Raw genomic sequence first — 24,944 nt, 5'->3', positions numbered from 1 at the left:
GAAGATGTCTAAAATGCAACAATACCCAGTAAATTAAGATGGATCTCACAATGTCACCAGATGAGTTAAAGCATAGAGGTCCCCTTAAAATCTTTACATAGGTATAAGAAATCACCACAAAAAAATCCAAAATACACACTTAAAAGTATGTAACTTATAACCAGCTCTCATGTCTCTTACTCATTCAGTATTTAATACTAAATGGAACAGATCAGTTAGCCTGCCTGTCTGCCTATTAAATTCCTATGCTAGTTTAAATCATCTGAGCAAATGCACACAGATAGATTTTAAGTACTCTATCTCATGGCCTTCAATTCCTTTTAGCCACAGATATCAAATTCACCAACCTCAAGTTAAATAATTGAGCTCTGGTTACTGGAATGCAAGCTCATTAACCAGCACTAATAAAACCAAACATATAGAATGATGTTCTTAATATTATTTTAATAAAATCCCTTTTAAATAGAAGCAAACGTAACAAAGACAAACCATTATGAAATGTTTTAGTAAGAGCTTTTAGATATTTTTTAAGTAAAAAGAATAATATTATACACAAGGAAAGACAATATTATGTTCTTCCATAAAAATGTATGGTTGGGAATTCTTAGTTTCTTCCAGTGTGGGAATAATGACTGACAGAACACAAACCAATGAAGATCAAACTGAAAAAGGAAGTACTGGGGGAAAGCATTCTACACAAGGTAGAGTCAAAGGCTCTCCTTTGGTCTCAGTTTCTAAAAGAGTTCTCAGACTTTAGGGTGGTACACAGCATGTCCCTCTTTACCCCAAATAATCATGAGAGGTCCTTACCAATGGAAACAGCTTTAAAGTGGGATTCCAAACTTCTCTGGTTCCATAAGAAGCTACTTTATTCATCTACCTATTTATTTATTTTTTTGTTCATTTCCTTCACTCATTTTACTTAAATTCAAGCTCAAAAAGTGCAGGCATTTCTGTTTGCTCACATAGAACAGTACCCACCACAAAGTTGGTGCTCAACAAACATTTATGAATTCTTGTACTAACTCATCCTTTCATTTCTTAAATGGAGGTTTTACAAAACATGAAAGTACAATCTAATTTTCTTAAAAAATAAAGAGCATTTGTAAAAGTATACACCAAAATGCTATAAGCATCCATCTCCACATGGTAAGATTACAGGTGATTTTGTTTTTTAATTTTATTCCTTATATTTTTTTTTCTAAAATGAACACTATTGCCCAAACAAATATCTAAAAGGCTGTCTGTTCTTTGGGTGGGGCTCATGCGAAATGTGTGTAGCTCTGAAACAAAAACCAAGACAAGTGGGAAGATTACATGGAAAGCCATTTCAGTTCCATACAGGGATGAATGAGCTACCTGCAAGAGCCATGGAATATGAACCACCACCTTATGAGCCCATGACTTCCAATGGAAATGGTGTTCACCAGGGCAGGGCCTAGAGGATTCTTTATTAGTAATTATGGGGACCGGACTCTGGCTTACGTAGGCTGGAAGGTTAGACCCAGCTGCTTTCCAATTCAGTACTAACACTCTGTGCCATTTGATTTTGCAACAAATTTAACAGACACCGCCTCTCATTTCAAAATCCCTTTTTATGTTTCAAAGCACTTTCACATATGCTAGTTTATATTAATTTTAGTTCAGTACTTGAAAAAAAAAAAGTCCTTTCCCTAAGACAATTCTGTAGAGTAGGCAGGGCAGGTATTATCACCTCCAGGTTACTGAAGAGAAAACTGAGGCAATCAGAAAATTATCTCCTTTAATGTTATGGATGAGTTGACAAACCACATCTTTCTCTTGACTCACGGCCCCACTCCTCTTTCCTCTAACACCACACAATCTCTCCCTTGCTACCAGGGTTAGGAAATTGGGTAGATTTGCCTATAGTGCCTGCTAGTTGCATTAAACCAGCAATGCTCGGCACAGAGTGATAGTAAATACTGATAATGATATATCCTGCTGACTGCTCCCACTAACCTACACTGACTTGGTTAACATCAAGTAACTAATATGTCAACTCAGCTTCAAAATCAAGATTGACCAAACCATTTGGTTGACTTGAAAAGCCCAAGAGGCTGATAAATCTAGTTGGGGTTCTCAGTCAACATAATTGCCTGGTACCTGTGTCCCCATTGTCCCAGGAAGAAGCCCGTAAGTGAGGTTTCTGGGCCAGTTAAATAGTGAATGAGGTCCATATTGGGCTTAATGAAGCAGGGCTTTGTTACTTTTATCAAAGGAATTAACAGGGGAATTTCATATTTATTTTGCAGTGGCAGCAGATTAAGCACTTCAGCAATAATGTGGCAATTCACCAAAACAGGTCTAAGTTAGGTGCTATCTGAAATCATGAAATTAAGTGGGAAAACATACACACGGAAAAGGTTTATATGTTTTAGAAAAATAAACCCAAATTTTAGATAAATGATCCTCTTCACAAAGTATACTAAACAAATGACATATTTTCATTGGCCATTAGTGCCATTTACACACATGTATCATTTTCCGTATGCCAAGCCCTCCTCTGAGTGCCTCTCCTCAGAACTACCCCACGAAAGTCATTATAGGAGGAAACTGGAGGGTCGGCAATGTTAAAGTCATTTCCCCCAAGTCATACAGCCACCAAGTGGAAGCAACAGGATTTCAACCCAGCTCTGATGACTCCCAAACACCATGCTTCACCATTACTTCTTCTTTCAAAACGTTGAAAGTATGTACTCTTTTTATAAACAGGAAATAATGAAAGTTTCCTTATAATGGCATAATAAATCACTCCAGGAGATGTAGAGTTAACTTGGGAACAGCTGGAGGACAATGAGAGAAACTAGGCTGAATCTGACACATAACAACACACAAGAAGGGAGAAGCAAATGGGAAGGAATAAAGGCTGACAGAATCAATGTACCCACATTGCAAAGAAATTGTTGCTCAAGGTGATCGTGTTATGAATGCTTGAGATAATTTTCTTTTAGGCTACATAAAATCCAATCTCCAGCATTCACTCTATTCACCCCTTTAGCAAACAGTTATTGAGCACCTACATATGCAGGCACTGTTCTAAGCAGTATGATTACCGCAGTGACTCAAATAGACAAAAGTTCTGGGCTTGGCGGAGTTCACCTAAGCTCCATGAGAAAATGGGTAGTAGAAAGGGAGCCTGAGTAGAAGATTTTGGTTTTGGTCCTGGCGAGATGGCCTTAAGCATATTACTTGAAATCTCTCTGAGTCTCAGTTCCCTCACTTCTAACTTGAGAATAATAATATCTGTTTTTATTATACCATCTTTTATTAGGAAAAATCAGAGTTTATATGTGGAAAAAAATTACTATTCTTTGGTCTTGGAGAAACTGAGGTAGTTGACGAGGAATAAAAGTTTTGTCCTCATTATTAAATCCTTCAAAATATTTCATTCCATATTTTCCATGATCTAAGCTTTCTGGGTTTAATGTTAACCATGTGTAAGACTTGCAGGGTCAGGATAAGGTTATTCTCCCATACCTAGCCACCAATTTCAAAGTCTGTGTTACAGACTTACTATGCCATAATTATGAACATTTCCCCTTATTGTGGAAAGGGATTGAATTTAAATTATATCTTAGTGATTATTTCATTTTAAAACTTGCAGAGAGAGAGATGATGCTTCTTGCCTGCTTTTTTAAGAAACAGATCTGTAGCAATCGATTATTTCTAAAGTATTTGAGCAATTATTTTTCCTATGTTCTTCCACAGCAGTATTATTTCATTGTGAGAACAAGGCAACAGCTAGGTGGAGATGGGTGTGTCATAACCCTACAGGAATGACCACTGCCTGACATGCAGCCTCATTTTTTTTAAAGTCTCACTTTGATTAAATCAAAGAAAGACTTTTGTTCCAGTCTCCTGCTAGCCCTTACCTCCTCAATGAGGCAGGGGCAGGGGGCGGGGGGGCAGAGGGGCAGGGGGAGGGGCGGTGGTGTTGTGGGGAAAATGCAGAGGGGTTTCCAAGCCTGTTTTTATCAGCCCAGCAAATCAGAGTCCTGTTTTCTAAACAAAGAGGTGCCAACCTTGAGACTATGAAAGCCAACACAAGTCAGGTATTGTACACAAGTGCAAAGAATATAATTAGCAAAGTTATAGTCACAATGAGGAAATACCTCCTCGGGAAAGTTTCCACTTAACTCTGAGCAGGACTTAAATTACCATTGTGCTTAACAAGGCCTCTGTCTCTTGGCCAGTTCAGACCTTTAGATAGATCTAAGAATATTAGTGCCGTCCGCAAAACACAGAGGCACAAAACCTAATGCTGGATTTTTTTTTAAAATAACAGATGTGAAAAATGTGCAAATTGGAACACAGAAGCTATAATGTAAAAACATAAGCATAGTCACGGAAACGATTAGTCAAGTGCTAAATTATTCTTTCTCCAAGCTCTTTCTTCCTCTTCTCTAGCCTTCCCTTTCCCATCTCTAAAGAGAATTTAGAAAAAGAGAGACAAGAAAAGCAAAACTTGGTACTCACTTCATCTCCAGAATCTCCTCCAGCTGTTTTCTCCTTTCTATCCGAAGGTTGGCCAAGTGTGCTTCTTTTTCAGCCAGGGATTGCTGCGTGGAGGCAAGGCGTGCCTTGGTGGCATCCAGTTCCTGTCTAGTCTTCTCCAGTGCATTCATCAGTTCCTCTATCTGAAAGGCACATGGAATTCAGTGTGTTATTTCTCCTCCATTCAAGCACAAGGTGTTCCTTGCTAGCCTGTGTTCTGACAGTAGACACAAAGGAATCATAGTCATCCTTGAATGGGCATTGCATCTTGGCATCCATTCTTTCTTTGTCACTGGTTAAAAATAAATATTTCAAATACAAGAAATGTCCAAATCTCTCCAAGGTCTTCATTCAATTGTATTGTCAATAACTTTTATAGAAACTAATATATTTATTAGAAGTGGAGAAAAGTGGCTTGACCCAATTTCAACCTGTGTTTGGCAAAAATCTCAGATACTGCCTTCACAGTTGGCCGAAGGCAACACTCAAAATGCATTTTGCCCGGCACAATATACTTTTGTGTGTAGGCCCCAGAGTATTCTGACAGGAAGTTACTCTACGTGTTTCAGATTCATTCGTATTTTAACCTATCAAAGCCTTGTTTGGCAAAAGCGATTTGATGTCCAAGGGGCCTCAGGGGCCCCCCCTCACCTCACCTCCCTTTTTCACATTCAGGAAGTAAGGTTTGGCCAAAGGTAAACAGAATTCTAGCCACAAAAGGTTCAAGTTTGGTTTGCCCCTGAAGTTTGAGAGGGTTCTAAACTTGAAATAAATGACATGTAACTTTTATAGGGTGCTAATACACCATAGAAATAAGCCAGACTATCAAATATCCAGGGTTTTCAGCCAGGTCCCAAAAAATTGGACCAGGGAGCCCCAAGGCAAGGCCTTATCCTCCCCCAAACCATTGGAGGCTTTTAAAAGCCAACACACAACAAAGAGGGCTGGTGTTTATGGTTCTGTTCCAGAGACTTCCGTGGAGCAAGCTGGTGAAATGCCATCCCTTACATAGATGCATGCTGATTTAAAATCATGGTTTCAGGAAGTTTCTAGATTCCAAAGTTGATGTTTGGGTTTCTAAGTCACCCCTTCCAGCTGAACTTGGCAGAATGGGATCATCTATCACTAAAGTCAACAGAACACCCTTCAAAATGTGTCAATGACATGTTAAGTTCCAATTCATAAAGACTTTCTACACAATTTCTGCAGTTTTACATGGAATTTATTCAGAATAAGCATTATAGTTCACATCCAAAGTAAATTACAGGCTTTTAAGATTCATAAAACCCTACATTTTGCCCTGATAAAAAGAGGAAACTTGACGACCATGTAATGTAAATAAAAGCCAAAACCAAAAATGGTTTAAAAAGCAAGGAATATAAAGGCTAAATTATGAAAGTCACAGAAGCACACGTTTAATTGTAGCAAAAATTGCATTATTCTTTAACTTTAGAAATATACAAAATCTAAAATGCAATCATAAACTTTTCAGTTTCTCATATAAGTTCATAGAATATCATAAATATGACTAGAAACCCTTCTACAAAGCAATACCATGAAGCTGAAGCAGATGTGAGGGTTGGTGTTTTGTTTTGTTTTGCCTTCTTTTTCCCTCTATTTTGATATCAGTGTTAAAAAAAATCAGTATTATGGTCATTCCAAGTGTCAACTTAGATAGTCTGCTTGACCCTCCATATGGATGGCCCATGTCCTCAGGACCCTGTTTCCTTTCATAAATTGTTCTTTATCCCGTGTATTACTGATCCCAGAGCTGCATAAGAGTGTTCAGGATTCTCTCCTGCTAAATCTCTCTCATTAGTTGAGCTGACCTGTCTGCAATCTATGGACACAGTATGCCACTCAACTGGGTTTCCAAGTTCTTAGTTTACCTGCCACCTGACTGCTTAGGGCAGGCACCAACTAGTTTTATATTAACCCAATTTTAACAATTTTACTTTAGAGTAATTACTATTAGACTACCCTGGTCATTTCAGCAATAACCACATGGAGAAAACCTGGGCACCCAAGAGAGATAATCCAGAGTTTTTACTAATAGAGATGCTGTTGGCTTCCAACATTAATAATTCCTAGTTTGAGGTGAGACTACTATTCTCCACACCTTGGAAGCAGAGTCTTGAAGTAGCTTCCCAGGCCAACGCCTTCCACTCCTCCTAATTCACCTGGCCAGTGGGGATTGCACACTGAGGACCACCTGGGGCACTGGCCTCAGATATACTGTTCTAGTCTTCACACAGCCACTGTTTCCATCTGTAACTTTGTGCAAATAATCACTTCACTCTTGAAGCCTCAGTTTTCTAGATGATGCCCATGGTACCTCCTGTGTTAAATGTTCTAGAGTTCTGCAAACTGTTTCTTTTCCTATCAAAGCAAGAGCATTAAAAAGCAAAAAATGTTTTCCCTGCTGTGATGGTCATTAAGGTGACTCACAATATTCTAGTTCTCCTTTTTATAGGCACTTGGTAGGACCATACTTCTCCTCTTCCTTTAAGATGGGTGAGGCTTTGGCTAATAAAATCATTGTCATTTCAAGGGAAAAGAGTTTAAATACTAGCAGTGAACTCCAACCTTCCCTTTTCCCTGCCATGGTAACTGCAGAAGCATGTTTCAGATGATGTCTCCTTCAGCCTCAATCCCTGAGTGACTATAATGAAGTCCAAGGGCAACCCACATCACATAAGCAAGGTACACATCTTTATTGTGCTACACCAGGAGATAAGGGGCTGTTACATCAGTGTGACCTGGCCTGTCTTGACTGGTCAACTGTCACACTTCTTACCAAGTGCTCTATACCTGCCTCCATCTCCCTACCACCAGTCCCCTCTCATCAAGAGGAAAGTGTTTTTTATTTTTCTATCCCATGGAAAATATTCTTACAGGCCACTGGTACCTTCCTCCTTGCCATATGTCTTTTCTCAATGTGTAGTTTGTACAGCTAAACAGTTTTCCAACTTCTTCCCCTCATTTGAAGTAACATTTTAACTGGCTATGTATATGTAGCTTGTGCCTTAAAATCTACCAGTGGCTCCATCAGTTTTGTCTGACACAAACACCTTTATCTCTTTCAGCTTCAGTTTCTTTATCTGGAAGCAGGAAATCATGCTGCTTATTCTATTAGATGTTTGTGGGCATTAAGTGAGATGATACAGCCTACACATCATTTATCTTCCATCTAACTGATATCAATAAAATAACAATTTTTTCTTATAATAAGGATAATGTACACTCTAGAATCTAAAAGATACAGATACGAAAATTTTAATGTTTCTTTTTATTTACGATTAAATAATGATATTCTTTTTAGTTATGATCACCTAAAATCCTACTACATGCAGATAAACACTTTTAATACTTTGTTGTAATTTCCCCATCTCTCTCTCTATATGTGTGTGTGTATAATTGAGATGCTATATATAATTTTCTAAACAATTTTCAATAAATGTATCATTGGGAAGTTTCCCTTGTTATTAAATAACCTCTCTGAAACACAGTTTGATGGGTGAGTGGGACTGTATCCATTCCCCATTTTCCTAAAAGCCAACCCTTCCCTTGGGTCCTTGGAAGCTCTCCTTAGATTGGGAACCTATTTCCCCTGTTTCTTTTGCAAATTCTTCATCTCCCTGCATAACTGGAACCTTCCCCTAATGACTCTGTCCCACAGACATTTTCCTCATCCATGTGGATCCTCAGGAGGAGGACTGAGGTTTGTCTCCACAGTTCTCACCTCTATTCTGGTACCTTTGGAAACTTTATCTTCTTTTATTCACTTGACATCTTTCACATATACCCAACCACCTGTCCATCATTTCCATTTGGGTGTCATAATATCACTTTAAATTCAGGATGATCAAAAGCCAGCTCATAATCCTTGGATACCTGTCTAAACCAAATCCTTACCACCCATCCATACCCACCCAACATGCCACTCCCTCACTCATCCACCATTTGGTCCAATGCCCTGACCTTTTATCAGTCACTCACGTTTAAAATCTCAGAATCATATTTGTCTCTTCCCTCTCTGTCCTGTTTATTTTCTATTCATCATTGTGTCTTATAGCTCTATTTTGGAAACACTTCTCAGCCTCATTATCTCTTTCTATCATTACTTTTGATGCTTCAAGCTTGGATCCCTTCCCCTCCCACATTTCTGATAGGGTTGAAAATAATTGTGTATGTGTGCATGGGTGTGTGTTTTGTCTCTATTTATCTCTCAGCCAGGTCTGTGCCTAGATTTTAGGAAATGGAATTAGCAAATGGGTAGCAAAGTGAACCTACACAACTGAGTGCAAAAGTATAGGACTTTGAAGGGCAGGTTATAATGACTGTTATAATAAAAAGTGGAACATAAAAGTGAGAAAGGAAAGGGGAATAATAAGCCTGAAGACTGGGGACACAGAGGTTTTGTTTTGTTTTAAGGGTGCAATAAGAGAACTGAGAAGAAGAGGAAAAGAGAAGGGGAAAAACTTGCTAGGGGTTATTCGTGGGGCCCCTTCAATGCTTTTACAAAGACACAAATTGAAGGTTAGACTTCCCTTTTGATTTTTTTCAGATGTTTTAACTGTGTATCTTTGAAGTGGACCCTGTGGATCTAGAATTAAAAGATGTCCCACAGGATTTATTGTTACAACTTATCTTCCTACTGCCAGGAAAACATGCCTAAACCACCAATATTTTGTGAAAAATATCACTGGCCTGGTTCCAACATCTCAAGGGGCTCCCGATTACCCACAGTAGTGGTCTTCAAACTGCGTTCCCTAGTGCAACAGGGGTTCCACAAAGGCATCTGGGGCTGATAAACAGATCAGTGGAAAGGAAGAAGTATGAATCAGCAGAGAGCCTTGTCCACCATCTCACACCCAAAGGGAGTAGTTCTACTTTTGTTTTATATGTAGCATTCCACTTATGATTTAATCTGAATTTTTTAAATTTTAAATATTTTGGAATACCAAGAGTGGTTAAAAGCATAGATTATGAAACCAGACTATATTAATAATAACTACTTTATCACTTATTAATTAAAGAACCTTGGGAAAGTGCCTGAGTTTCCTCATCTATAATAATAGTACATCTCATAACAGTTACTACAAGTACTAAGTAAAGAAACGCAAGTAAAGCTCTTGGTGCAGGGACTGGCAAATATGAAAACAGTACATTCTTAGAAAAGAGCACAGCACAGTGGTTACAAACAGAACTTAAGAGCTAGGCTACCATTTACTACCTGTGTCATTCTGAGTCAGTTATAAAAGCTTTCTGAGCCTCAGGTTTCTCACTTGTGATGTGTGAACTTAACTCAAAGGGTTTTTGTGAAGATTCAGTGAGTTCACATGTGTGATGCTCTAAGAACAACGCCTAGTACTTGGTGCCATAAAAGTGACAGCTCTTATTAATACAGTGCCTAGTAAGTATTCAACCCATTTTATGTTTGCTTATTACTGAATTCAAGATCTTGCCTTTGCTATCACCTACCCTCAACATGCATACACACACACACACACACACACACACACATACCCCTAAACTGCCCTATACTAACCTCTCCAATTACCAAAATCGCCTATCTTTTAAGGCTCTGCCAGAGCCCTGGCCTCCTTCACAGACACAGTGATTAAAAACTAGAGCTCTGAAAAGAGGCAGACCTGGATCAAGTTTTGGCTCCACCAATAGGATCTCTGTGACCTTAGGCCAATCTTAACCTAATGCTTCCTCAACTTTGTTGCACAGTTGAATCCTTTAGAAAATGTTTTAAAATCTTGGTGCCATGGTCACACTTCTACCAACTAAATCAAAATGTTTGACAGCAGAACTTAGACACCAGTATTTTATTAAAGATGCAGATGATTCCAAAGTGATGCCAAAGTGCAGCCTTGTCTGGGAACCCTGGACATTACTGACCTCTCTCTTAGCCTGCAGGTCATCCCTGATAAAATAGGGAGGAGACAGAAGCTACCACACAGGATTGGCATGAGAATGAAGGGAGGTAATATGATGTAAAGCGTCCAACCCTCTCTGACAGACACCCTGGAAGTGTCCAGTGAGTGACAGTTACCATTGTCCCTAGTATGGGTTTCTAGACACATTACTTTCACCCAACTCAAGTGCCTTCAGTTCTTCCCTGACTTTCTAGCACCTAATCAAATACTACTTCATGTTTCTGCACAACTATTTCATGTGAATGTTTACTTGCTACAACTGGATTGTAATCCCCAGAGGGCAAGGACCACGTCTCCGTCCTCTTTGTAGAAGGCCCTTCAGCCCGACACAGAACCAGTATCCACACTCAATAAATACCTGAGGAATGAGAGGAAGGGAAATGCAAAGATGTGATTCTGAAACACCCTCCTTTGACCCACTTAGTGCAATGATGGATGAAGTGTAGGTCCGAACTTGATACTTTCCTACCCCATAAATCAGTGGTCCCCTTGCCATCCCCACCAAACGCCCTTCAAGTTCTTGCTCTCTGTTTGCCTCAAGCACCTTCTCTTTGCTATGGAGACGAGAGGGCTCAGTTACTTAGCTCCTGAACGGATAAAGCCCCTATGCTCACTGCCACCTCAGCAGCCACCAAGAGCATCCAGGAACCTGCAGGTTTGAGGATGGCACAATAAAAATGCCCCAAGCTTTGAGCTGGGATAGAAACAAGCAACTTTTAATCCTGCTCTGCATTCCACCTGCTCTGCCTGGGACCTAGGAAACTTGCAGTCCTTCCTTCCTTCATTCTATCACCTCGCCTCACTGGGAGTCTGCTATGTGCCAGGCCCTCGCTGGACACAAGCAATAGGCTCATCTTCAGAAGCTGACTGCCTTGACAGCCAAGCTTGAATCAGACAACTGTTTCATTACAATTGTGATTTTTAAAAAAACTATTAAAGAAAGTACTGAATGATGATCAAGAGTTAAACTAGAGCCAATCCTGCCCTAGGCCTCATGGCCTGTCTCCCTGAAGAAGGCAAGTGGGATTGGCCTGCTGAAGAGGAGGGGGGAAAAGTGTGCTGGTGGACCCTGGCTGGGATGCCCTGTGGTCCTGTTCATTAAGGAATTGTTACTTGAAGAATTACAATGATTATGAGCCAATAAATGCTTTTGAAAAGTCCAGCAGGAAAGCAACCCGTGTGTCTCAATTCAACACAGCATTTGCTAATTTTAGAAGCACTTGTCTTGTATTTTATTCCTAAAATGCCAACCTTGATGAAAACAGAAGAATTCACAGCAACCTCAGAAGTCTTCTATAAAACTCAACATGTTCCATTTAAAAAAATTTCTTCAAAAGTCCACAATATGGCAAAACTGGAATTCTGATCCTATATCCAGAAAGCTAAGATTACATTTTAAAATATGCATTGGTTTGGTGTTACATATCTAGAACATAATAATGAAAGGTTTCTTCAAGCTAGATCTCCACTTGGCGTCACCAATTAAAACGAAACAAAACAAACCCCTAAGTAACTGTGTGCCATTCCTGATCTTACTAGTCATTCCACATGGCAGGTCATAAAAACTGTCTTATAAAATGGTTAAGTTACTAGGACTATTCAACTGGATTTGAATAATTCATAACTTTGTACACTTTAAGAATAATAAAGCTATCAAATGAATTTCTAAAGAGTCTAGTGCTTATGCCCAGCTCTAGAGAAACTGTCGGAACTTTTAAAGTGAACAGTGGAGCCTTTAAACAATAAAATAAAAACTCTGTTTAAGACCTTAAATCATTAACATGTGTCGACTTAAACTTACACATACATTTGTGTTGTTTAACTAAATATTTGAAAACCAGCTTCTCTCTCAGTTATCTGCCAAGAGCCCCGCTCCTGGTTCTGTGTGTCTCTTCCTGACACGTGGCAACATTCAGTACTTTTCAAGAGGCTCACTTGGCAAGAAGAGGTCTTTAAATGTTTTGATAAAACAATTTTTTTTCTTAAATTATATGTCAGTATTGAGTTAGCGTCTATTTTGTATTAACGATTTGGAATTTTAAACATCTTTTAAAACCATATTTTAAAAATACACAGGCTCTTCTGCCTTTCCCGTCATCAACTACCCTAATTTTCTGTCTTCACTACATCCTGAGTGCAAGAGGATAGTAGTTTTCAGTTTGCACCAGAACACAGAGCCAATGAAATCTCTGTATCCCAGGTTACAGCGAAAGTGGAATGTGAATTGGTCTTGTGGGAATAGCTGGGACTTGGCCCAGCTCTGCTCTGGGCACAGAGAAGGTCACTCTAAGATCAGAAGGTAAAGATAAATGCTGAAACCCTCCCTCTTCAACAGCAACAAATTCTTAGGGAGTGATGCTGTGGACCCAAGGATCTATTAAAAGGAAGACTACTAATCTTATTTTTCCAATTACTCTTATCTGACATTTCTATCTCCACCTCCCTCCCACCTCCCCACTGCTGCCTTAGAGTGACACCTTTTGGAAAAGGTAGAAAATGAAAATCCCCAGACTGGTTTTTGCCTAGACCTGGCCACCCTCAAGGTTCTGTCTGGGATTTGTTTTCTCCTCACTGAAGTTTAAACATCTAGGAGATTTGCTTAAATGTATCACCTCTGATCCTTTAAATGCAAACAAATACCCTCATCAGATGAGTGTGTTTTGGGTTGAGCTCTTTGATTTTGACTACATTTTAAATTCCTCCTATTCTCCCTACTCTTCCAAGGCTTATTAACAGTGTTATACCATAATAAAGGATGGGTGGAGAAGAAATGTGTCAACTACATACATTCCGACTTAACAGATTCCGCATTGGAGTACAGATGAATAACCGTTTCTCCAGAAGGCCCCTAAGCACTCTTCATTCCAGGTTGAATTTGGCTCAGTGGAACCTCCCCAAGAAAAAGGTTGTGGATGTGCTTCTGTTTATGTTTGGTGTAGGTGCTTCTTGAGCAACTGAGAAGTATTCTCTCTTTAAGTGTGCACAGTTCTTCAGCATAGCAAAGAACTCGTCTTTTCCCTAACAGAGTCTCGCATTCTTGAGAAGCAGTATAGAGAGCACCTAATTGTGTGGACTCTGAAGCCAGAGGGCTTAGGTCCCAACCAGGATCCAGCCATATGCTGACCCTGAGTAAGGTACTTGAGCTCCCTGTAACATCAGTGTCTTTCTCTGTAAAGTATGGATAATAGCTGTACCTCCTGAGGTCCTTGTAAAGAACACCTGAGTTACAATAGTACATGCTTGGCACACAGTAAGCACAGAGTGGCCTGTAATCATTAACAGTGACATTAGTTTAAACAGCAGCTCTTAGTTTTCAGCCTATTAGAGGATGAGAAAGCAAGACAAAGGGCTGAATTTCCATTTTCTTACATTTTCAGAAAGACGTAACATTTTTCATCTTCAATGGAATGTGCTAAATTCCAAACACAATTATAAAGGAACTCATGAAGATATTAGAGCAACATCATTCCTGCTATGATGACAAGGTCCTAATCTGCACTTTCCAGTACACATGCCACTAACTACACATGGCTATAGAGCACTGGAAATGTGACTGGTACAACTGAGGAACTGAATTTTTAATGTTATTTAATCTCAATTAATTAAAATTTAAATATAAATATCCCTATGCCTAGTAGCTGCTGGATTGAAAAGAGGCAGAGCATCCAAGTTTTACAACTTTATTGTCCAATGGTCGTGTTCTGAAATTATTTCAATCTTTGTAGAAAGTTTACCTTTTTTAAATATATCAGAAAAACTTTTAAATTGCTTTAAATTCAGTATAACTGATGAATTAGCATTTGATCTAGTAATTTTACTTCAGGAATTTATTTTAAGGATATAATAAGGGATATGCCCAGAGGAGTTTATTCTAAGGATATAATAAACATGTTCATCACAGTGTTGTTTACAAAAATCAGAATAAAAATTATGCATGTATGTATATACATATATATATATATATAGATATATATAAACACAAGAACATACATATACAAACATACATATATGTGCCCTCACATTCCAAAGAAATGAGTGAAGTAAATTATAATGTGTGTGTATGTGTTGCAAAGAAATTGGATAATAAATAGGCATCCAGTTTTTGACATGCTGGTCAGACATTAAGCACTAAGTAGAAAGATTTAATGTAAAAGACATTCATGAAATCCTAAGGGAGAAAAGCAGCTTAGTAAATGATAAATACAATATAATACTAACTGTGTGTGGATTTTTAAATGAGCAGTCTTAGGGAAAAAAAGACTAGAAGGAAAGGCATCAAAATATTCATGACAGGGCTTTTTTTAGGCTTAGAGGTTTCAGGTAACCTATTATTTTTTTTGTACTTTTTGCTGCAAATATGAATTATTAACAGAAGAGTAGTTTTTTAAAATTGCAACCAAGGAAGGTCTGCATAGAAAGTACTTCTGCTCCCTTGGAAAAATTAGTTGCTGGTACCCCATAACCTCCAAATAGCAATAAAGTAGAACTCCAGAGCAGGGAGGGGCCCTCTGCTGGCAGTTATGGTGGCAACTACTGTCAGCCAAAATGACCTTAAGACAGGCCACACTTTCTAAGCATGGTTTCTTTGCCCCTGACAGTCACTTAGATTTATGTTGATTATAATCCGGGTTCACCAGGGAGTACCTGAGTGTTAGTGACTCCAGAGCTGTCAACAGCCATTCCTGCCACCTCCACCCTGCCCCACAATGTGCTTGAATGTTGCTCATTTCAACTTGTTCCCTAATAAAGTTCCTATGGGTTTTAAAGTCCAGTTTCGTGGCTTGCTTGCTTATTTTGGTTTGTGCTTGCTCAGCATTTTCTAATTTTATTATTTTTATTATTGTTTTGATTCCACAACACTCAAAATAATTTGGCAAGTCCTACAAAATCATAACTATTTGTCCATGCCACTTGGCCACCTCTGTTAGCGTGGTCTATTCATTCCCATTCAACAAATCAGGGCAGTATTCTCAAATAGGCCTTCTTTCTTGTAAAGCAAGAATCAGCCGAGGCAACTTCAAAGAAGAAGAATGAAAAAAGGAGGCTTCTTTTACTCTGAATTCTCCTGCTTGCTTGCCTCTGCAGGAGATACTTGTTGATGAGAACACAATTCAATCAGGGCAAATCAAGCTGACTCCAAGCCCTCGTCTCATCTCCTCAGGATCCTCGCATCACAGTTCCATCTACATGAACAATAGGTAGTGGCCTCCCTGTATGTCATCTTAGTCTTAAATATATGGAATCAAATGCATCCTTGAATGGGCCCATTGGACCCAGCATCTTCTCAAACACACAGTAGATGGCCAATAGATAATTCCAGGTTGGATGTAAGGAGATGGCTTACTACTTACTAGGATGTGATTCTGATTATTGAGTACAAATGTAATGTGTCAACTGTTAGAGGGGACTACATATACTGAGAGGATCTGGGAGGAAACTCTGGGCCATGAGTCCCTCAACAGCAAGGAGAGACCATGGCTCATTCTCCTCAGTACACCCAGGCCTGAACACAACAAATACAGGTCTGAAGTCCCTGTATCCTTAACATTCCTAGGGACATCTTACATTACTTGTCACACAGACCCCTCAAATCTTTAAAGCCATGGTCCTGGGGATTATGACATCATGCCTCATATCACATGAGTTATATCCCATCATATCCACAGTTCCAGGGACTATACAGGTTGTGTACTCCAGAGAAAGGAAATCTTGAGGATCATCTCACAATTCTGCCAACTATAGCTTTCTTTACATATTGATCATAAAACAAAATGGGCACAATAACAAAATACTTTCCACTGTTTAGTTCCCTTTTTAACGATATAAAATTGCATTTCAAAATATATTGGCCAAATATAGCAGAACTTCCTTAACTTGATAAAAAGAAGATATTAAAAAAAAAAAATCTAAAGCTACCAATTCTGAAAGACTAAATGCTTTCCCTCTAAGATCAGGAGCAAAACAAGGATATACGCTTTCACTCTTATTTAGTGGGATATCTGAAGTTCTAGACACTTCAATAAAGCAAGAAAAATAAAAAAAGACATAAAAATTTAAAAGGAATTATTAAAATGCACCTATATGCAGATGATATAACTGTCTTTGTAGAAAATCCTAAGGAATCTACAAAAGAAAAAACCACCTAGAAACTAATAACTGCGTTCAGTAAAGTTGCTGGATACAAGATCAACACACAAAAATCAACTGCATTTCTGTAAATTAATAATGAACATGTGGAAACCAAAATTAAAAACTAGATACCATTTACAATCACTCCAAAAAATGAAATTTTTAAGCATAAACTTAAAATATGTACAGGATCTGTGCATGGAAATTTATAAAATTCTGGTAAAAGAAATCAAAGAAGATTTAAATAATGAAGAGACATGGAGTATTCATGGATGACAAGACTAAACATAGGAAAGATGGCAATATTTCCCAGATTAATCTATAGATTTAATATAATTTCTATCTAAATCTCAGCAAGTTTTTCTGTAGAGATAGAGAAGCTTATTCTAAAATGCATATGGAAAGGCACAGGTCCTATAATAGTCAAAACAATCCTGACAAAAAAAAAAAACCAAAAAGGAAGGAATCACTCTACCCAATATTAAGACCCACTGTATAGTTATAGTAACCAAAACAGTGTGATATTAGCAGAAGGACAGCCACATAGATCAGTAGAACAGAATAGAGAACACAGAAATAGATATACTGTGATATTATAACTAATAGATAAATGTTTAAGTGATGCGTGACAAAAGAATCAAACAATTCAATGGAGCAAAGATAGACTTTTCAACAAATAGTGCTGAGCAATTAGATATCCATAGACAAGAACAAGAAAAGAACATTGACCTAAACCTTATACCTTTTATGAAAACAAACTGGATCATGAATTTAATATAAAACATAAAACTATAAACCTTTCAGGGAAAAAAAAACTTGAAAAAATCTTCTGAATCTAAGGCTAAGTAGTGAGTCCTTAGAATTAAGACCAAAATTACAATCCATAAAAATACGTGATGGGAAACTGGACTTCATCAAAATTGAAAAATATTTGCTCCATGAAAGACCTTGTTAGGTAGATAAAAAGACAAGCTATAGACTGGGAGAAAATATTTGCAAAACACATATCTGACAGATAATCAGTATGAGGCTATATAAATAACTCTCAAAACTCAACAGTAAAAATTTCTAAAACAATTAGAAAACAGACAAAAAGCATGAGCAGGCATTTTGCTGAAGAGAACATATAAACAGCAAATAAGCACATGGAAAAAAGTTCTATATCTTTAGCCACTGGAGAACTACAAATTAAAACCACAATGAAACATCACTACACACCTAACTGAATGGCTAAAATAAAAAGTAATGACAATGTCAAATGCTGGCTACTATACAGAAAAACTGGATCCCTCATAAATTGCTGGTAGGAATGTAAAACGGTGCAACTGGTCTGGAAAACAATCTGGCAGTTTGGTTTTGTTTTTATAAAACTCTACATGCAACTACTATATGACCCATATAGTAGCAGAGAGCAGCTGCACTCTTTCTATCATTTATCTCAGAAAAATGAAAACATGTTCACACAAAAACCTGTACACATGAATGTTTATAACAACTTTATTCACAATATCCCAAAGCCGGAAACAACCCAGATGTCCTTCAACTGGTGAATGGTTAAACAAACTGAAGGTCATCCATACCATGGAGCACTGCTGTGCAATGCAAAAGAACAAAGTACTGATATACCCAACAACTTGGAGGAATTGTCAGTGAATTATGCTATTGAAAAAAGCCAACCCCTGAAGGTCACATCCTCTTTGATTCCATTTAGATAGTTTTCTTAAAATGACAAAATTATAGAAATGGAGAACAGACCTGTGGTTGTCAGAGGTAAGAGACAGGTATTGGGGAGGAGTTGAGCACTGTTAGAAAAGGCAACATGAAGGATCCTTGGGGTGCTGGGACTGTTCTGTATCTTGGCTGTATCACTGTCAATGCACTGGTTTTGACAGTATACTTTAGTTTTGCAAGCTGTTATCATTGGGGGGAATTGGTGAAAGGTACACAAGATCTCTATTATTTCTTAAAACTGTAGATGAAGCTATGAATATTTCAAAATGAAAGGTTTAAATTCTTAAAAATTAAAGAACATGCCACATATATTAGGCATCTACTGCAGGAAAAGGACAGCCAGGACAAATGCTGAGGGAGAAGACGGGTGATGCTCACATAAGGTCAGTGAAGACACTCCCAACCTCTTGAGGAAGAATCCTCCCCAAAATGTTATAGCTAGAAGGATTTCAGCAGACAATTTTCATGCTGTAAATGCCTGCCATTTCCAAGAGCAACTACGTACAGAGATAAAACCATCAGCATTCAAATCAATGGCTTGACACCTATTGAATTAGGATGTGAAACTGACTTCCTCAAGAGTCAAGTGATGAAAATATTATAATTGTAGTTCCCTTTTTATAAAACAAACAAATCACCACACATACACACAATAGAGCATTTTTAAGTGCCATGTTCAACAACAGCTACTAGTGCATCATCGGCTAACCCATAAAGGCCACTGGCAGGTACTGGTTTCCTTATAAGTATAACCGAGGTAAGGAAAAAAATCATAGTAAAGCTTCATTATCCTCTAAATACATCCTCCAGACTGCTGGCTTGCTTAGCTTCTCAGTGGGAGGAAAGCAAAAACCAGACATGAAGTGTCAGAATAAAACTTCCGCTTCAATTTCTCCTTTATTTAAAATATTTTATAGGGGCTTTATGTTGACCCTGTGGCTTCAGGAGAAGAAAATGCGTCCCTGGGGCACAGCATCCCCCACAGCAATTTGGTTTCCTTCTCTCAGAGTGATTACTGCTACATGGAAAAAAAACAATTCTTAATTGGTTAAATTTTGGGAAAATTGCTTCATAAAAAGACCTCGAACAAAGATGCCCACCCAAATAGTCAGTTCTTCTTACATCCAAAGTGAATGGTGATGAGTATGAGACACCACATAAGCAAGGCTGACAGACTGAACCTCGCTGTACTTTCAAGCTGAATAGAGGGTTTATCTGCTTTTCTTCCATCTCCACATGGAGTAAGTATCCACTAGATCACAACAGCAGATCCACTAAATTCTGCCTCTCCTCCAGTCTTAGCAGTCATTGGTGAGCTGCTCAATATCCTCCTTGCACTCCAGGGAACAAGACTTTACTTTCTGGCCGTCTAGCTGAACTAATGAGAGTGGGGTTATGACACTGGGCTCCCAGACCAGTTACTCTGCTCACCGGGCTCTGCACCAGAGATTGTCTCCCAACCCCTGCTAAGGGCTGTGTATTGGTCCCTAAGGGAGCCGGGCAGAGAGTGGGTGGATGGCAAGGGTCAAATCCAGTCCACTTCTATAAAAACAACCAAAGAACATATCCTGCCGAGCATAATTTTCATGCTTTAAAACAGCAACTTTTGTTTTTCCCGATTACCCTGACTCATGACAGCATTCACTACTGGTCTGAGCAGAGAAAAAAAAAAAACTACTCTAACCTTAATATGTGACACTATTCTTCAAAACTCCACAACTGTGAGGAAGAGTTCTGTGTTAGATGGTACACTTTATACCATTATATACTATTAAATGCTAGGCTTCACCAAATACTCGTATCATGCTTTGAAAGTAGATGTCTATGTTTTCTCCAAAAGATATTTTCTACAGCTGATGCCGTTGTTCTCTATTTTCAAAATGAGTGATTTTTTTCCTAGTAGTTCTTTTCAGATCAAAAAAAATTCACTCATTTTTCATTACTAATATGAGATTATAGTCTAGTCCTATATAAAGTGATTAAACATAACCCTGAATCAAACATACTCTCAAGACAAACCTAAGTGAAAACACTGGATTCCTTGCTCGAATGCCAAATATTCACTCAAGGATTTGATTGCCTCAGTTGGGACTTTCTTCCCCTTTTACGACTTCTCAAATATTTAAATTACTTTGTTTAAAAATATTTCCCCTTATTTCTCTTCTCTTTTCTTTAAGAATTAATACTGTTGTAACTAGCTACCAGGAAATCATGGTATCTGGACTTCAAGAGAAGAAATACATTAAATAACTGGGTATTTAAAATAACTAGTGAGTATACATATATGGAAATGAGTACCCCATTTTGATGGGTCACACTCAGTAACCTTAGAGGCGCCTCTCTCTGGGCAATAGTTCCTTTTGGATGAAAAACAATTAGGCTGTGTAATGTTGTGCTGAATCCCTTCAGATAAACTGTGTGCACACAGCCGGACCACTCTCGTGCTGGCTCTGAGGCCAGGGCTGTCAGGCCCACTTCTCTGGTTAATGTCAGTAGCACTATGTATAAAAGGTGACTCCAGTGTGTACAAATGTTGATCTTTAGAGAAGTCATGCCTAGACTCACACACACATCCACTCTTTCGTCCACTGGGTCAATGGCAGGAATAGAGGGTGACCCTGCAAGGGGCTTGCCAAGAGCAGAGTCTTATTTGTCAGGTTCTTTGGCCCCAGGGACTTCACTGCCTGAGATTAATCCATAATCCTGTTTTGTGTTTAAAAAATTCAGGTTCTAAAAGCCTGGCCTATGAGACTGTTTCTGAGGCGACAGGGAAATGTTCTAATACATGATAATAAATTAAGTGCCAGTGCAAGTAAGCACCAAAAAGAAAGGAACCGTGTGGAGTAAGTGGCACAAAATGTTTGCCCTTGTCCCAAATCATTTCTTTAAGGTTCCAAAATAGATACCAAAAACATATTTTAATGGCTGGAATACCTGTAGGTTAAAAAAAACAAAGTTGAAGCCATCTATGGTTTTTCTACTTGCTGCACAAGTTAAGCAAAATAAAGATGCCCTCTGATTGAAAACACAGCTGAGGTTCTGAAGAAATATAATATTCGCTGATGTGACTTCCAAGCTAAATTTCATCTGAATCCCAAATAGTAAGAAAAGTTTCATCTCAGCTCTAAACAATCCTATTTTTATTACATCAAAATCGTTTCTTCCCTTGCCAACCTCATTCTACCCCTTTTTGCTACAAAGTTAATGTCCAGAAAGCTTCCTTTTACAATTCTAGCAGATCCCACCAAAAAAGCAGGAATCCCCAGTGCTGTAGAAACCATCAGGAACATGTTCTCACTGGATGATTCTATAAAGTGTTAATTCACTCCACTCTACAGTGAAGACAGAGAACATGTGGGGGTACACAGCTCTGAATGAGATGGCAACGTGAACTCCTCAGCACTCATGACCACCCAGGTGTGGGCAGAGACAGCTGGCCTGGTGGCATCTTCTGCTTTGATTCAGACAGAAGAAAAAGCATGACAGCTAATGATACAAATTCCTGTTTCAATTTGTGACTCAGTCTGTGTTTACAGTCATCCCCACTAGGGTTTAACTTACAATGTTTGGCAAAATGGCTGACCTCTTCAAAGGCAAAGGTGAGCATGGAAAGAGCATTTTCTACCCAGATGCAACCCTTCTAATCTAATAGAAGAAGCTCCTGTTTCCAAATGTGAAAAAAGGGAGACCAGTTAACAAGTTTCTTGCTCAGTTTGGTGCTGCATGTAGGGTGAAAGGGGTGTGTGTGTGTGTGTGCGCGCGTGAGCGCATACGCATGTAGCATTCCTCCTGCCTACTCCCACCAGAAAGTATCTGCAAAAGAACCAGTGGCTGAAGTGGCTGCCATGTCATCTGTATGGCTGGGAAGAAAAAAACAAAGGGTCTTTGCTTGCTGGATTTATTAATGGGCTAATAGCTTTTATATGAGAAAAGTGGTTCAAAAACATAAAAGAGCTGGCCGTGGGTAAAGAAAAAATTATAGGACTCAGAATCAAGAAAGATCCAGGTTCAAATCCTGGTCACTTGTTGCTGTATGTCTCTGGCCAAGGTGCCCGACCTGTGACTTCTCAACTGGATTTGAGATTACATGCCCTGCCACATAGGGGGTTGTGGGGATTACATGAGCTTTCTGGGTAAATGTCCAGCAGAGCATTAAGCATGTAGTGAGCACTCAAGACACTGCCATGATCTGTATTATCATTATTGTTTACATGTTGAATTGGGGAAAATGGATCAGAGTTCTGTGCCTCTGATGTAATATGTATTCTGGAAGCATTTAATAAAAGGGAGTTAGAGAATTTACTTCCCTGCCCATCCCATAGCTTTCTGTGTGTTGGGAGAGATCCACCAGTATAAAATAGGATGAAACACAAGTGTTGAGATTAGGTAGAAGACTGCTCAAGTCCCTTCTCTGTCACCAGCTGTGTGACCTTGAGTAAACCACTTACACTCTCTGGGCTTCTGCATTTGTAGATTGGAGATAATCATATACTTCACACAGGGTTGTAGTGAGGCCTGGTGATTAAAATGTCCATGAAGCACTCAGCCCTGTGCCCTGTTCTTAGTAAGCACTTGATAGATGATAAGGATTATTCACTAAAATCAACAATAAGTAGGACAGAATTCCATCTCTATTACAGAAGAGGCTTAAGCAGAGGGTTAGAGGCATAAACATGAGGAAATGATACATTCTGAAAAGCAAGACAAAGGAAGGAGAAGTTGCTAGGGAGTGGAAGCTGCTCGGAAGTGATAGCATGTAAACAACGTCTTAAAATGAGGTCACAAACCCAAACACTGGCAGAGCAAAGCAGTTATCATCAAGGAGTGATGCTGGCCAGGGAGGGAAAATGCGTCTTAGTGGTCACTAATTTCTACCAGGGAAAACTGCAGGTTCCATGAAGCCAGATCCTCGTATAAAAAGAAGAAAAGGTATCTGAATTTTTCTCATTATATCTGACTTTTTCAAATAATACCTCAATTAAAAAGAAGACTTATTCGAATTCATAAAAGGCATTTGTGGAGCACATCTGGATCTCTGGCTACTAGTTTTGACCCCTAATTTTAAAGGATGGGTAGAATTTGGTTAAGCAGAGATGGTGAGGAGAGCACTCCAGTAAGGAAATAGTATAGGTGAAGAAAAAGGAGGCAAGAAAGTCCAGGAAGTGTTTGGAAAGAATACTACTCCAGAGGGTTGAAAGGGAGAAGATGAGGAACAGAAGGGTCAGGAAACAAAGAACAGTTGGAGAAGGCTTTCAGAGAGAGGAATGGGCCAAGCTGACAGAGTAAATCTGGCAATGCTGACATGAAAAAGGAAGGACTTTGAAATGCCAGAAGAACAGCAAGCCTACCAGATCTCTCTCTTCCCCTCTGTGGGCCTCAGTTTCCCCCTTTTAAAGTGAGCTCCTGAATGAGATGAGCTCTCAGCCCCCTTTCAGCCCTTTCTGCACCATTCAGGAGCACTGCAGTTCCCCTTCCCGGGATACCATGTTCAGCTTCTGTGCTCCAGGATGTGGGGGATGTCACTCTAGCTCATCAGCAGGAGGAAAAGGAGTCAAGGTCTATTCCAGGACCATCTTTACTAGCCATATAAGATACACTGACCTGAGCAAAGCAGAGGGAACCAGAAACCTTAAGCACAGACTTGATCTCTAGATGAAGCATCAGCTCAAATAATAACACAATCAACTTCACTGAATACATTTTGGCCAGACTCTGGTCTATTTACTGAACAAAATTATCCATTGAATGCTGCAGGCCTAGTATTATTTTCATGTTACAGGCCAGGCATAGAATGGTTAAATAGGCCCAAGGTCAAATAACTAGAACTTGCAGGACCAGCAGCTAGGCCAGGTAGTCTATCTGATCCAGACCCCTCAGTCCCAGCCATTCTCCCTTTTAAAAGAGTCTTTAAAATTTGTATTTTGGTTCTGTGTTCCTTTCACAATAGTGCCAAAATAACCACAAATGTTCCTTGGCTGTAAGTGTACCTAGAAAGGCTAAGGACTAGGGTTCCCTCTTCTGCTCCAAAGGGTGGCCCAGGGTTTGAGTCCTGGGGCATTTTGTACAACTCTTGACATATAGGAGAGGTAAAAGGTCTTTGTTGCCAAAAACTTGGATTTTAGTCTAAGGAGTCAAACTGTCAGAATGAACCTGGATGAGTGAGGAGTTGCTGGATTTGGAATCCACCTCGGGTGGCTAAAGAGGTGGTAGATTTCACAGATGACGGGGGCCTGCATCACTCCCGCCAAGCATCTCCCCAGAGAGGGGAGACAATGAGCCTAGTACAAAAAGCTAAGGGAAAGGGTTCAGCAGCCATGGGAAGGAGTGTGTTAGCAACTATTACTTGGCATGCACCCTGAGCATCCCAGAGGCAGCCACCTGGACAGAAGGCCAGAGGCCTTGCCTCAAGAACTCTGGTAAATAAACCTTGGGGCTCTTATAAGAACACTGAAGGAGAAAGAAGGACCCCCATTATGTTTGAAGATCGATTTTTCTGGCAACCTAATGGGGAGGGGAGTTATGACCTAACATTAATTTGACTTAGAAAAAAAGTTTTTGCACTCAAATATTATTGGGTTAATTTGGCCAATTATAATTATGTATGCAGGAAAATATTTATAT

The 24,944-nt window shown here is 39.1% G+C and overlaps 1 protein-coding gene across 1 annotated transcript in view; it reads right to left on the bottom strand.

Moving 5' to 3' along the window:
- ERC2 (ELKS/RAB6-interacting/CAST family member 2) overlaps window positions 1–24,944 on the bottom strand; it is an 875,889-nt gene that overhangs the window by 347,091 nt on the left and 503,854 nt on the right. The window contains exon 16 of the mRNA XM_032458251.1: window positions 4,498–4,658. Within this exon, the coding sequence (XP_032314142.1) occupies window positions 4,498–4,658 (161 nt within the window). The remainder of the gene's footprint in view (window positions 1–4,497; window positions 4,659–24,944) is intronic.

Source organism: Camelus ferus, chromosome 17 (assembly GCF_009834535.1).
Source record: "Camelus ferus isolate YT-003-E chromosome 17, BCGSAC_Cfer_1.0, whole genome shotgun sequence".
In the NCBI taxonomy this organism is placed as follows: Eukaryota; Metazoa; Chordata; class Mammalia; order Artiodactyla; family Camelidae; genus Camelus; species Camelus ferus.
The sequence above is the reverse complement of the archived record's forward strand: the minus strand, read 5'-3'. Positions and strand labels throughout refer to the sequence as shown.